Here is a 15,462-nt window from a genome sequence, read left to right as displayed (position 1 = left end):
AGCCATGAATGTCAATATATTTATACCTAGTGCTACCATAGGAGGGAAAAGTCAGAAAATTTAGTTCAATTCCAGTTAAGCACAGGTTTATGTAGATTTGGGCTCAAGGATAGACTAGAAATTTGAGCCAATCACCTTTTTTTCATTACGATTGTAAATATTTTTCTCTTCGTTTCCATGAAAGATGACTCAAATCAAACCTTGCCATTTCAGAAAGTATCTAATGCCATCTCAAATTATTTAGATGTATACAGAGTGAAACACTAAAAGACATTAAAAATAACACTGACATAAATTCCTAAGCTTCAGAAATTACAGGTACCAGATTCGAATTCATCATTCTACCACTGTAAACAATTGAGCTCTTTGTCTTTTTCTGCCTGTAATGCAGGCAGCCTTCAACCCCTCAAGGGGATCAGGACGTGGCGCGTCTCGCTCGGGATAACACAGTACCTGCAATGAGCAGCGAGTCCATCCTGGCCGGGGCTTGCGGGGGTTTGAAGAGTTTGGACAAGTCCTCCTCAGGGAGCGGCGGCTCTCCTCGGCTCTGACGCTGCATATTCTCCTGCTGGCGCCGCTGCTGGTACTATAATCCAGAGGGAAAACGCTATCCTTGGTGTTGGGGATTAGGTGTCCAACTGCCCACTGCAAGGTCAGTGGTTCAAACTCACCAGATGCTCCGGGGGAGAAAGATGAGGCTGTCTGCTCCTGTAAACGCTTACCGTCTTGGAAACCCTGTGTGAGGTTTGCTATCCATCAGAACTGACTAAATCTCCACTTGGTTTTGGTTGGGGTTGGAACCCTTCACTACTGATGTAATCAGCAAAACCTCCTATTGCTCTAAATGATCACCTTAGTCTTAGGCCTGTAACCACTGGTAACTCTTACATCTAATTCGCTAAATATGGCAACAGTTGAATAAAAAGCCTTTGTTCCAGTGCCATCCTGAGCTGTGAGAGTCTGTGTAACCAATCAGAAAAATGAAACTGGCGTGTCAGTAATGGGCCTTAAAAGGCAAAGAAGTTGTGGTGAGTGAGTAAAAAGGAGTAACATTTACAGAACTACAGACACTTAACTGGAACTAAGGAAGGAAGTACACACTGGAGAGCTCTGTAATTCTGATCATGTTACCCTGCTCTGTTGACTTATTCTCGAGAGAGGACTACTTCATGCCTTGGCAAAGAATGAGTACTAGACTTAGATGATGTCTCAAAGACTCAAGTAACGCATCTTTATGGCTCTCTGAAGAGAACATGGAAGACACCATGCACCGCTCCCTCTTCTTTTCAAATACAGGACGCCTCCAACCTACAACATACGCAAGTTAGGACAAAGCACAGGCGACGTGAGCTACCAGTGTTCTTGGTAGGGCTTTTCGTTAGTAACATGGTCTCCATACATGTTACCACACACAATTTGCTGGTGGTGTTATCATTCTCATGTCAATCCTACAGACAAAGATCAGAACTATAAAGATACTAACAAAAGGCCGTGACACTGAAAACAGAAAAAGGAGTTATTTGACATAAGTCAGAACTGACATCTATAGAGTCATCAGAAGGAAACTCCCCATACATTGTGGACTGCCTGCATACATGTTACATGTGCACACACGCTGTATAGACTAGTTAGAAAGTTGTAGGTCCATTACAATAAAGAGCTACTCTAGTAATACCTGTGAAAACCAGAACCTAGGCAGAGCAGAAACCTGTTGGAGAGAAAGCAAATATTTTCTATTCAAAGTAGAGAAAGGGGTGCGGCACCCTGCCAATGTCGGAAAAGCTGCCAGACCAGGAAAAACAAGGCAGTGCTGCGGAGCTCCACGTCTCACTGGTGTCACTGCATCTGTGAACTGCTTCAAACCCACGGGAACCAAACTTACATAAACACAGGTAATAAGGAACCATGGTAGAATCCTAGGAAGAGTAACCTGCTTTCTGAAGTTTCCTGTAGTTACTTATGGGGTGGGAAAGCAAAATAGTTACATTTCTAATGGTGCAGGTGGGAGTGCATGTAAAATTTTGCTAAAGACACTCCATTTCCAAAATGTATCTTTAAGATATGACTGCCTGAGAGATGATCCGTGATTTGGAAACATCATCTCTTTTGTTGATGAAGATACTTTATTACTTATACCTTCTCCATTATAAATAGGGTGGAAGCAATAGACTGTCTTACAACTATTTTCATTCTAAATTTAGCAGCACCAAGTTTAAAGCACATTTTGACAAACACAGAAGAGTCATATACAGGCACTGAATGTGAAATCAAATGCTAGCGTTTCAAAGCAATAATGGTCCATACACACTGTTGCAAGGACTGTGAAAACCGCGTGGCCTCCAAGCAGCATCAATAAAGAAAAGGTAAAGGTTAAATGACCACGGTATCGTGTACGGGCATAAGAGAACATTCAGGTGATTCAGGGGCTTTTACTTGTATTATACTATCTATTTCACAGTAGTGGGTCTATTATTTCCTATCAAATTGCTTGTTCTTAATCACAATTGCTCAGTTTTTTAAATGAACTCAAGATTGCTAACTATGCTGCAATGAGCCACTACCAAACCAATTATAGTTAGTAAAGAAATGAGCTGTGACATTTTGGAATCTCTTTGCCTGTGCTTTCTCAATAAATGTAGCATCTCTTATTCGCATAACCTTGGCATTACAACCTGAGCTTAAGACAGGTAGGCATTTTCAAGTGCAGCTTATAAATTACCTGAGTCATGTGTTGGCTAACACCAAATGCGGCCCAAGCCCCCAACCCCACAGTCTATCAGTTTAAAATATGAAGTGCATACAACAGTTTGTAATCACAAGGCACTACGTGGTGAGTGAGCACATCCAACATTATTCTTACCACATGATGATGTCGTAGTATTAAGGTGTTTTAGTATCATCTGGAAACGTCTGGGTTGTTTTTAAACACACAGAAAGGTCCCTTATGTACGAAAGCACACAGTTGACTGACTGGGTTAGGTATGATCTGATCCAAACTATTCTGGATTAAGTATAGATTAGGTTTAAAGGCAAATAGGACCACATTTGTTCATTTGTTTGTAATCCTGGTATTGTCTGTAAACAATAGTGTTTGTGCAATGTCCAAATCTAGTAACGTCCCAGTTCATGGGATGTATTGTGAATATTAAGTGACACAGGACTGTATCAGGAACCCACTCTCTAAAGAGTAATACACAGTATAAACAAAACCTTCCAAACACGGCAGAGTAACAGTCGGTGCTCCAAGGCAGGTCAGCTCATTCTGAAGACGCCCCTCAGAGCGTCAGAGAAAGGGACCCGGTGTGTGTGTGCCCAACAGGCGCGCGAGACGAACCTGGTGTTTCTGCTGCTGCTGCTTGCTGGTGTTCCTCATGTACGTGTTATATTTAACTATGTCCTGGCTCATTTCATCCACTCTGTCCATCAGCAACTGTAGATTCTTCCCCAAATGACTGCTGAAATGTAAAGTCAATAGAAGGACGTGTCATGGTTATGGTTTTGCCGTTGCTCTAAACAAAAACTGATTTGCCTTTCGATACATGAGCTCAAGAGATACACGTACGTGTGTGTATGTACACATTCTCTCTCTCTCTTTCTCTCAGGGACAGAAGAAGAGGTATCGACCCTTCCACACTGATTATATACCTCTGGACCCCAGGCACCCCAAATAATCTGTTTCTCGTGTGCTGGGAGAGAAGCTATTAGCCATCAAAAGGCATCTCCAGAGCCTATTTCTTAGGAACCAAGTTTAACTCCAACTCTGAATCACTCACACCACCTCCGCAACATGCCAGAGTCTACCTGTGCCTCAGAGCACGTAAACAAGTCATCCAAGGAAAAGATGGACCAAGAACACATGCTGGGATTGGCTCAAAGAGGGGACATGGTTCCTCTCAATTTCACCAATGAAAGAACTGGGACTAAAAAGCCCTATGTTGTATTTGAAATGTCATCAAGAACTCCATTAGTTCTTAAATATGCCGTTCATGTAGGGAAAGAAAAACAAAAAGCGGAGGTGCTGCCAGATATACAGGCGGGGTGGGGGTGGGGGCTCTTTTTACACCAAAATAGAGCCTTATCCTTGCCCAGAAAGGAAAAAACAAGTCATACAAAGCGCTGCGTGTGCTGTTAGTACTGTAAAGTGGGCTCTAACTCATAGCCAGCCTGCGTTCCACAGAACAAAATGCTGCCTGATCCTGCACCAGCCTCCGAATCACTGCCACCTGGGAGCCCACCATCATTCCGTATAATGAGGAAAGGATACCAACACCGCCGCAGGTACAAATATGTGCACCATGACCAGTTCCCACAACGTCCACCAAAATCAATCTCTCTAGAAATAGATTCAATTGGGAAGAGTAAACATGTCGAATACCACAGGCCCTGAAGGACACACGGAATTTAACAACAAATAACCATTTCACTGATGACATTCACAGAAAATTGGGTCCATTACCAAGAGAAATTTCATTGGGAATCTTCTCGGTGCCATCCCAACTAGAATACCGAAGCAGGACATTCTTGGTAGGTGGTTCAGCAGCACAGCATTTTCGTATATTGCCAAGGAAACACAGAACTGGAAATGGATAACTTAAACAGATGCGTCCATCCCAGAACACGGAGGGGGAAATCTGCTCTGGCCACAGTGTCATTTTATCCTTATATATAGAGATGCCCACGACCAGTTTATTGTCTCAAAAGAGGAAATAAAAACAATCATTTTTCACTTGCAAAAAGGCTAGAGGCGTACGCAGCACTTTTTAAAATAATAATAATTAAGGCCGTTGTGGAATAAGTAAAACCAGAACTTCCATCTAATAAAATGAAAACTTAAATGACAAAGGAATGTGGTCATTTTCTTCACACCGTTTCAGGTAAATCAAAGACCTGGTGTGCAAACATAGGTTGTAAAATGCAAGCCCGAGCAAAATGTTTCCAGAGCTGTTTCTGCTGGGGCATCTTACAAAAAGGTTGATAGGAACTGACCTACCACCATCACTTGACTTCAGATTAGAAATTAAAAAGGGAGATGAATGAAAGTTACATTCCCACCTTTTCCTATCATAACTCATTAAACTAAAAGGCAGAAGATAAAAAAATATAATGAAGTATTAGTCGAGCGCTTGGTTGCTATGGCGAGCTGGGAGCATATTCCCTGCGATTCTAAAGGTTTCCTTAGACAGACAGACAGACAGACAGACAGAGCTGCTCTTGGGGGATGTGAAAGCACAGGGGCCGATTTGTCTGGGTGTGCTCCGCAACACGGGCTTGGGGAACGGGACAGAGATGGACTGCATGAACCAAAGCTCCCGTGTCATAAACTGACTGCAAGAACATTAGTCCATACCACCTTATAACCTTACATGCTGTAAAAGATTCCTAGAGCAATGCTTTAAATACAGGTGTGTCCAATGTGCTAGTATAAAAAACACTACTTTCTACACTAGCCAAACGGCGTGTCGTGGATATGTGTTTGCAGTCAAACAGGAGAATCTTCGGCACCACATGAGCCTTGTGACCTGGTGATCTCACTTAGCACCACTCAAATTGCCATGCCCCTTCCCTATAAGGGGATTCTAGAAGCCTTCCTGAGGATCCAGGCAATGGAAGGTGGCTTTCTACCACAGCCTCACCCACCCTGAGGCTGAAGAGCACTGGGCTCTGAATCCCTTAGAAGTTTCTCTCTGCCTTTGCCCGTGGAAGCAGAAAGTGCCCGTGTTCTCGAGGGCTTCTATCAAAGATCATTAGAAATTTGATAAATTGCCTTTTGGCTCAAAACCTGTTGTTTAAGAAAATACAATTTATTTCTTTCAGTCATTCAGCTAATATAAGACACCGATCACCTTACTCCTCCAGCTACCTCATACCACACAAAATCACTAACGTTTATAGGGTATTGAAAAAGGGTGTGATGAGGGGGCTTCTTGGGAAATTTCTATTGCCCTCTCATTCTACTTTCAACGAACTTTTTAAAGCACCCTTGCATAGGACGCTGTTCTCTTTCTGTGGGAGAAAATCGTTAAAGCCGTACCACGCACAACCTGCTGAGGAGTGAGCGCCTCAGGCAGCACGGTACCAGTGTAACACTCAAGTAAGGTCTTGGCAACTGGGCTAGTAGCTTAGCCGACAGTTGTCACTAGTGTCTAAGATGGGTACAAGCCAGTGTCCAACTCTGAAAAATCAACTTCTTGGTAAAACCCCCAGCAAGGGCAAGTGCAGCGGCACAGGAAAGCAGCGCTATCTGCCTCCTGCACGGCATTCAATGACCAGGGGAGCAGCAGAAGATGGGCTCCCGGTAAATAAACTCACCCAAATAAAACTGCCTGCTCCACCCGGGGCCAGATGGCATCTGAGCTGGCAGGGCGCTGCCCCGTGGCTCTTAGCCTGGGGAAGGGCACAGGATTCCCGAGCACTTCCCAGCATCAAGTGGGCATCTTGTCCTGTGACCTCAGCTGGGCTAGACAAGCACTACATGTGGTTGTACACAGCTCACTCGCCTAAAAATGTTCCCAAGGAATTTATTTCTTCTTTCGTAGGTAACGTGTATGTAAAGCAAGAGGCCAGTTCTGACCAGATCCAAGTTGTGTAAAATGTGGATGTAGCAGCACGAAAACCAGAGCAGCAAAAGTGGCGTTAGGTCAACGTCCTGTTGGAAATGCCATCCTAAGGACCTCCTAGAGAAGCACCCCAAAACACACAGGATTTCTGCTTCCGAGTCGGACCCAGGATGCCCTGCTCCAGGCCTGGTACCCATGCACAGCATTGAAGGAGCAGCTGTCCCCAGTCCTGCCAGTCCTCCCCAATCAGGCTCCTGAAAGGGCTCGGCGCTACTCGCCCCTTCCAGGTTTCCCATCCCAGGGCTCCATTCGGTTTACCAAGTCCAGGCTGTTCTGATTTTGCACAGTGAACCAGTCTGGACTGGTTTGAGGCCCTATGTCGGACGGCTCTCCATGAACATGGTGAACCCTGTAGGGAGTCTCGTCAGGTCGGGCGACTCACCTGCTCGCAAGGCTGAGCAATTCATGTTTATCTGCAACGGCCGATTTCTTCTCAAGTTCCCACATGAGAACGTTGATCAGATGTGAATTCTTTATTACGATCGGCACCTCTTCAAACATGTGCTCAAAGGTGATAGTTGCCTTTTTCAATCTGTGAAATATGTTAAAGATACTTTTACGCTGGTGGTCAGAAGTGTTAAATTGACGATTTCAAATATTCTACCCAACTATAAGCCTTCTTCAGGATCTTTTGGTGAGTTTCATTAGTAAGCAGCATTTTTTTAGAAAGTGAGAGAAACCAGGTTGAGTGATTTCAGTACCGCTGACATTTTTGAGTTTTGAACCGTTTATCTATTTTAAGAAAGTGAAAACCAAGCTCAGTGCCCCTCGAGTCGATTCCGAGCCATGGTGATCCTGCAGGACAGGCTAGAACTGTCCTGTGGGGTTCTGAGACCAACTCCTTATGGGAGCAGAAAGCCTCATCTTTCGGTGCTAAACTATATAAAAGCCCAGAGAAGTAAGATTCTTAGCAATAACAACAGAAGCCTACTCTCTATAATCCTGTGTCCTTTTTACCATTGCGACTAAAATAAAAATTGCCATACCGAAAGTTACATAGGACCACCTAGAACATAATTTTTTTTTTTAAGTTAATAGCAAAATAAAAGGTCAATAGACACATCCCCATTTCTGGAGAGCTCATTTTAAAATTTGCTGAACTAAGGAGATGAACAACTAGTGATCCCTCACAGGACAATGGCTCAAACCCACAGCTGCTCACAGGCTGGCGGGAACTACAGCACGGCCGGGAATGGTTCTTTTCGATTCTTTGCCCCTTGTTTCTTTTGAAGGCAAATGGGAAACTAGCAATGAGCTGTGCTATGTGTATTCAAAACCATTAAATTGATTTAACAGAAAAGTGAAGAATTCAAAAAAAATTTTTTTTTGTATCCCAATGACACTAAGCAGGAATGCAAACAGCTCTATCCCTCCTCTCCTCCTTGTTGTTTAGACACTCTCAAGCCCTCTTCTCTGAGGTGCTTGCATTTCTAGTACACCACATTCTGTACGGGACCCCTGGAGTGTCTCTGCCCCGACTCGCTGTGAAGCAGGAGCTCAGAGAAGAGGACACCTACAGCTCACAAGTGCTCTGCTCTGAGCTCAGATCTGACAGCTTCTCCATCTTCCTCAGTCAATCGGTGCTTTCTTCAAACCCGGTAGCTAAACCATTCCTCACCCTCACAAATTTCACCCTTGGTGAGCACAACAGATGAGACAGTCCATAAAGAACCGTTTAAACATGGGAGGGGGGAATTAAGGGGCACGCAGCCGAGCAAACTTTCTCCAGGTCACATGGCCAAAGTGCTACCATGCCACCAGCCACCAGCGAGGACTCAGTAAATGTAACAAACTAAACTTTTAAAGGGAAATGCCAAAGCTGTACCATATGCCCCCAATACTTACGCTTCAGGAGAAAAATCCTTTTCTTTACAAACTTCCATCAGTTTAGGAGTCAGTCTGTATGCCTTCAGCGAAAGAGATCCTTGGGCAGTTTTTATGGGATCTCAAATAAAGAAAAGGGGGGGAATGACTAAGAATGTGTCACTAGCAGCGCTCCAACATTGACTGTGGGCACATTTTGTTACTTATCCGGCAATGGTTGAAGAATAAAGATAAAACAAAAACATAATCAGAGCTTAATCAGAAACAGATTCAAAGCTTTATAGCCAACGGTAAGTGAAAATTCAGGGCCCTGTGCTCATGCTACCTACCAGAGAGAAGATTTTCCTTCCTAAAATAAAAACTGACGGCTCCAAATACAGTCAAGATATTTTCAAATCGATCTCTCAGATAGCACCAGAAATTCACCTTACCAAATTAGGAGGGGGGGGGGGATGCCAATGAGGATTAAACACTCGCTGCATGTAGTTCTGCAAGTTAAAATGCATGACCTCGCAAAGGAAACGAATCCATTCGAATAGCTGCTGCTCAGGTTTCTTAGTTAAAATGGGTTCTAAAGCACAAAGCCTCTCATGTCAAAAGCGCTATCACAAAATGTCTTTTTTCATTTTAGAGAAGCTAATTTTGTCAAAACTAACTGCTCAGACACCCCGGGAGAACAAGAGCTTAACACTTGCTGTATGATAACGGCTCTGGCAGGCCAATAGTCGCCTCAAACCGGTGTTCACATTCATGTCGTCTGCAACTTAACACAGTGAAACTTTTAGTAAGAGGTGATAAAATAAAAAACGAAAATAGATTGAAACAAGTGGAAAATTCATCAAGGTCTGATGATGCAATGTTTCCAGCCAATATAAGTCCACTTTAACAACTTGTTCTTTACTGTAATCCAATTGTTAACATACTGAAACAATTTGGGGGCAGCTCCTAAGATTGATCGTATTCATTAGTATTTTTTCTGACAGATACTCGGGACGTTACATTTACTTCTCAGCTGGAAACTATATGCAAGTCTGCCAGAGATGGCAACCTGGGAGTGTTTGGGGAGGGGGACGGCTATAAAGCTGTTAAATTGCCTGCAGTTCTGATACAGCACAGAACATCTGGTCTGGAGAGCTTGAGGAAACACCATTAAATAGGCCGAAAAGAAAAAAATCTTTGTGCTAAGAAACAGTCCAGGTTTTGTACGCTGCTGTCAGAGGCATTAAAAAGAGAGAGAGAAGGGGCGGGGGGCACGAAAAAAAGCCCTTGGCAAGCTGTGTTATGATTGGTCAGTCACGTACAGAGCCAGACACTCCAGCAATCGGGGTTTGTTAGACATCTGGTCGGGTTCCACCGGCTCCTGCGATGAGGGAGGGAGATGGAGGCAGAAAACGCAGCAGCTACTCCAGCATTCCAAAGCGTACACATCAGGGCTCTGATAGCAAGAAAAATAAACAGAAAGAAGGAAACCCTGTCTAGACGGAGCTGCTGCTGGGGCTGCTGCAGAAACAGGGTTGGTATTTACTTGAGGAGCCCTGCCAGGCCGCTCGGAGAGGCAGAAAGACAGAGAGCAAAAGCCGGCGTCCTCATATGAAGGGAAAACAAAGGCAGCCCGACTGACCGTAAATGAGCACCACGGACTCCTCGATGGCGTGCTGGTAACTGAACTGCGAGTCCAGGAGCGCCCGTGTGACGAACGAGCCATAGAACGTGGACTGGTACCAACCCACGTGGAGGTGATCGATGTTCACGTGGCGAAGGCTCCGCATCATTTCCATCTGGTACTGGACTGAAGACACACAACACAACGAGGTCACGATGCCAGTAGTACAAGAGGTCTTTGGGGAGGCAAAGTTCCCCATAGCTGTTTATCAGCAATGGGGAAACGGGTCTCCCGATTTTAAAATTCCTTAAATCACATACAAAGAAAGTAAGATTGAGCTTTACAATCATTGGGGTTTTCCTTTTCTTCTCTAACAAACAACCATTTTATAGAAAGGCTATTAAAAATAGAACATTACGTGCCTTGTTCTAAACTAGAAATTATTACATGTAGCTCCTACGCCTCTCTGTTAAACCCTGAAAAACGGGAAAGGCTTAAGGGTGGGGGGTGTTTACGTAAATAACCCACAAGAAGCAGTTTCACTTGCATCAGTACAAAAAGTTGTAAGTCTCTTCTGCAACCCAGGTCTGAAGAACTGTTCAAGTCAAAACAATCAGAGAAACGAATGGGGCACAACTACCACCTTCAATATAAACAGGATACAGGCTGTAGCTGACTTACAATAGCAGAACGCATTTTTGCCTTCATCTGGTGCCCCCTGCTGCATGCACTACATTTAAAAATGAATTCGTTCTTTCCTGCCCGTGTGTTCTTTGTGCTCAGTGGCAGACACTAGTTTGTTCGTCGGAACAGGTAACAGTTATACTTTAATCACTATATAGGGAAAGGTTTATTTGCTCTTCACTTTGTCAAATTAACGACTAGAATGTGTATTACTGACTTGCTGCAGTCCGCGCTAAGGAAAAAATAAGTGCAAATAGACCACACACTACATAAGACGCCAAACAAAAAGCAGCACAGTCTAATGCCACACAGTAGGCACTGGGGAGAGTTCTACGATCGACTTACTGCTCCAGCTACCATTGTACGTAGGGAATGCACGAGTGTGCAAAAACAAACATTTTTGCTTAATTAGGAATGTAACTCTTTTATTTTCCAAACTCTTAATTAGGTTCTAGCTGAAGTTCCACGTCTCTCATTTCTGTGGTCATGGTACTACTAGGTTTTGCAGAGCAAATGTGCCTCGGGGTCATAAAGTGTCAAAGAGCCTTCCTCAGATGGACCAGGTCTTACCAGACATTTAGATGATAAACCTGCTTAATCTACGGATTCTATTTCTCATGCTGAAAGGTAGTAACTACTCACGACCGGCTTTTCTTCGTTTTTCTTTTGTTATTTAGACAAGCTGAAGAAAAGACAAGACCTAAAGAAAGTTTGCTCTGGCTGCTTGCAGGACCTTCGTGGTCCCATGGCAAAGGTGCAACCAAGCTGGAGGGGTCTTACTTGGTCAGCACGCACAGCAGCTGAAGCGGCTGTTCTGGAAGTGGACTGACCTTAAGAGAGGAGGGAGGAACCAAGTGGAGATGGCGTGGCTAATGATATTTATGTCATTTGCTTTTCAGTCAATGAGAAGACTGTCATATCAGACACATTTATACAGCAAACCATTTTATTACTAAAATGTGACAACAAAATCAGTCTTCTATTATATTTTAAACCACTCCTAAAAAAACACTACCACCTTAGAACTCCATTTTCCACACCGTGTGTTGGCGTCAAGCATCAGCGCTGGTCTAAAACTACTAAGAGAATCTTCCTCTGTTTGTGGCACAGAAGAGAATCTCCTTAACAGGTTGAATAAGGTTGAATAGGAAACAGGACCAAAGAATCCACGGTAAAGCCTCTCTGCTTTAGAAGGCCACAATTCTTTGAGATCAGAGTAAAATCACTGATTTGGCATAAATTTTAATCAGATTTAACTTCTATATGAAAAGTTTCTAAATCCACCCACTACCACCGAAACAAACAAAACAAGGGCCGGAAGAAAATTTGCTATTCTAAAGATAAAGAGAGTGATTACATAATGATCATCAGTCCAAGCCTGATTTTTATAAGAGGGTGACTCATACACACCCAGGGAGAGAACCAGCCCTTCGGAAACATCTGGCAGCATACACTTCAGTGGTACTATTAGCAGAAGTCTGAGCCTACGGACGTGGATTGATGGAAGACAAGCCTTGTCATCTAGAGATCTCTGTGGCCTCTCCCCAGACTTCCTGTCTAGTGCTCATTCTTCTCCAGCACTCAGTTTTCCCATCTCCAGAGGATCAGAGCGGTCCTCCTTCCCAAGCAAATGCCACCACTCCATATCATTTACAGGGTAGCTAACTATAATAACTATGATCTATAAAGCGGGGTCCACTAGTAGTACCCACTTATATTTCAAAGAAGCACACACAAAATGTTCCTAAGAATGCATTTCTCTGAAAAATATTCTGCAATTTTGTGAACCTCCCCTCAGCAGGAATACAGAGGATTCTGTAGCAGCACTTTCAGACTACAGGGGTAAGAGCCCACGATAGCAAACTGGCAGTCAAATCCCTCCTTCATCCAGGCTTCTGTCTTACAATCACTCCACGGCGGATGAAAATGTTGTATTTCTTTACCAGTGGAGAGTCTGGGGAATTATGCACCATGAGGCAGTGGAGTGAACTCTGCGCCCACAGATTTGCTTCTGGGAACTAAGAAACAGGGACGGGCTTTATTGATGACCTAAATTTATCTTGGATGGACCAAAAAATGTACGTGTAAGAAGAATGACGGACAAGTTGGTAAAACTCCTTTTAAAAACCTACAACACACTAGGACGTTCACTACTACAAAGTAAAATATGTAAGCTCCAGGGCATTCTCGATGATGCCCCACCCCAATTTTATAAATTAAGAGACAAGTGTGTGTGTACACACACACATACACACCAGGATAGTAAGGGGCCTCCAAATTGTCTTTTGGAAAATTTCCTTATCTCTTTCCATTCCACTTTTATCACAGTCCCCTTGTGTGTACAGATCTAAATGAATACCCTCTCTCAGAAGCAGTGCACAGAAAAAAGCAAGGGCCTAGAAGAATCAGACGCTTGGAAAGGTGGTGGGTCCAAAGCACTGTGGCTGCACTGGGGCCCAGATTTTGTAAAGCTTCAGTAAGTAGAGGAAGTGATGCTCTTTTGTACTAAGCCATCTACAAAAAACCAAGCACCAGAGACACCACTCATCAACAGCCCAGGAACTATGCATGTCTTCTCTGCAGATGCGTGGGCCTGGGTCCTCACTCTACTGTCACAGGCACAGCCCTGTCACCCTAGCTAAAGCTAGCCTTCTTTACCTAGTTTCCCCCTCTCTCCCACAATTCAAGTTTTCAAAAACTACAAAATCAAATACTGACAAAGCTTCCAGGTAAATTGAAGTGGGGTCAATTTACCCACTGCACCGATGACTTCCACTTGACGGCCTCAAAACCTCACTCCTGGCTGTTGCCAACAACGAATCGGTCTGAGATGCCACACCAGCTGGCATCTCTTAGTCCCTCTGGCCTATGGTAGTCACAAAAGAATCCTGAAGTGTTGTTACGTATCTGCTTGGAAATGGCCACTGTTGTTTTTTTTTGGCCTTTCTATTCCCATAAGTAGTCTCTCAGAAACTCACGGGGGCAGCTCTCTGTGCCGCCCACCCCCAACCCCATCCTATAGGGTGGCTATTCCTGATGGCAATGACTGAGTCTCTCTCTCATCACTTATTTTGGGGTTTAAGAGTAAGATGAAAGGAGGTGGCAGGGGAAGGAGGTGACAAAACCATGTCACAGACTGGTGGCTGCAAGTGAGAAGCATTTGCCTCCTTGTCCCTAGCTGGTCCTCACTTGTCTAGGCTGGTGTTTTAATGGAAAGGTACACCAAATTGGGTTGGAACATATTTAATTTGCCCCTATCTACTTAAAGAGAAACGGTCACCTCAAGAGGAAGAGAGTTGTGGCGCAGAAAAAGCAACAGCAAGATCCCTTCGCGCGTGTGCCACAGTTCGCCCCATCAATGGAGTGCAGGCCCCCTATTCCCCTCAAGGGCTAGCAGTCAGTTCTACCCTGTCCTACAGCGTCGCGATGAGGCGCCCTGTGTTCGAGGGCTTGAGCTGGTTTTTGGGTCTGGCAACTTTGCAGAGGTGGCCAGTAGTTGGACACTTCCTGTTTTAACAGAAGCCCATGCAGCGACTTCAACCCGTGACATTCCCTCCAAGTTAATGGCTAAGTGTTCTTGGGGAATTTCCTAGAGATAAGCAGCAAGGGGGCACACTCTTTGGAGGGGTGTTTAAGTTTATGGTAATGCTCAACAGCCTTGTGTAATGAGAACATTTCTTGGTTTAGAAGCAAATACCCTGCCACCAGAGGAGGAACAGTCGCAGCAAAGGATTTTCAAAGACAAATTGGTAGCTAGGACTAAACTAACTCGAATTACTAATACAAAAGTTGCACACTTAGATGCAACTGAGGTAATGCTGTGAAATTTGGAAGGATTACAAAAATGAGCTGGAGTTTTAGAAATTCCGGCAACCTCTACAATTGTCTTAATTGGTTAAGCCTCTCCCAAGCAAAGGAGAGTCTGGCTGACAGCACTGAATAACTGTTCCAGGTTTGGCACCAGGATATCCACATTCACTTTTTCCAGATATCTCCTTTGCAAAACAGTCCATTTTAAAGCGCCTAGAGCTATAACTATACTCAACTGAGGCAGGCTGCCCAACAACTATTCCTTTCCAAACCCCCCTCCCTGCCCCATTTGTGGGGCTTGCTCTTGTTTTATCTTCTAATACGAAAACACTGAAAAGAATATGTTGTATTAGTTGAACCTGCTCTATCTGGAGTTACGCTGGCAAAATGTAGTGTGAGGTCTCCCAAGATCCCTGGGAAGGGTCATGGATTTATTGTTCAGTACAACAATTACCCAGAATTGTTGTGCCCTTCCATTTCTCGCCCGTGTTTTCAAAATCAACTTTATGTTAATTGGATCCTCATGAAATACAACTTTTTACTGAAAAACAGAAACCATGAACTGCACACATCTGGCTGGGCTGGGCTGAAAGCAGGGCCTTATAGTATAGCATACCTTAAAGTCAAGATCTGTCGAGTAGATTGGGGGGCTGGGGTTGGGAGACTGGTCCTAGATGTTTACTGGTTATTACTCTGCTGCCATCAAGTGCTTCTGATCTGCCCATGGGGAGCGGGAGTCTTGGGGGCAGGGAATAAGCAGCTAGCCTCATCTTACTCCTGTGGAGTGGACTGGTGGGTGTGAACCACCCAAACTTATGGTTAGGATCCCAAAGCTTATGTGATAAAGTCACCATCTTGGGTTATTAGGGACCTTTAAAAGAGTAAAGTTACCTAATCTAAACTATAAAACTTCAAAACAATGTA

General features: G+C 44.1%; 1 protein-coding gene across 2 annotated transcripts in view; it reads right to left on the bottom strand.

Moving 5' to 3' along the window:
* Positions 1–329: 329 nt before the first annotated feature.
* Positions 330–15,462, bottom strand: part of EIF3H (eukaryotic translation initiation factor 3 subunit H) — a 106,374-nt gene continuing 91,241 nt past the window's right edge. Inside the window, exons 3-7 of one of the 2 annotated variants that reach the window (XM_045286305.1) lie at positions 10,063–10,230; positions 8,463–8,562; positions 7,000–7,149; positions 3,335–3,452; positions 330–586 (exon numbers count right to left, since the gene is read on the bottom strand). In XM_045286305.1, the coding sequence (XP_045142240.1) occupies positions 416–586; positions 3,335–3,452; positions 7,000–7,149; positions 8,463–8,562; positions 10,063–10,230 (707 nt within the window). In that variant the 3' untranslated portion in view covers positions 330–415. Of the gene's footprint in view, positions 587–3,334; positions 3,456–6,999; positions 7,150–8,462; positions 8,563–10,062; positions 10,231–15,462 lie in introns of both variants that reach the window. The other variant, XM_013006648.2, reaches the window with a different exon arrangement.

The sequence above is a fragment of the Echinops telfairi genome, unplaced genomic scaffold, assembly GCF_000313985.2.
Source record: "Echinops telfairi isolate 266 unplaced genomic scaffold, ASM31398v2 ScPeMD7_1;HRSCAF=3_0, whole genome shotgun sequence".
Taxonomy (NCBI): domain Eukaryota; kingdom Metazoa; phylum Chordata; class Mammalia; order Afrosoricida; family Tenrecidae; genus Echinops; species Echinops telfairi.
This window is presented reverse-complemented; position numbering and strand designations above follow the sequence as displayed.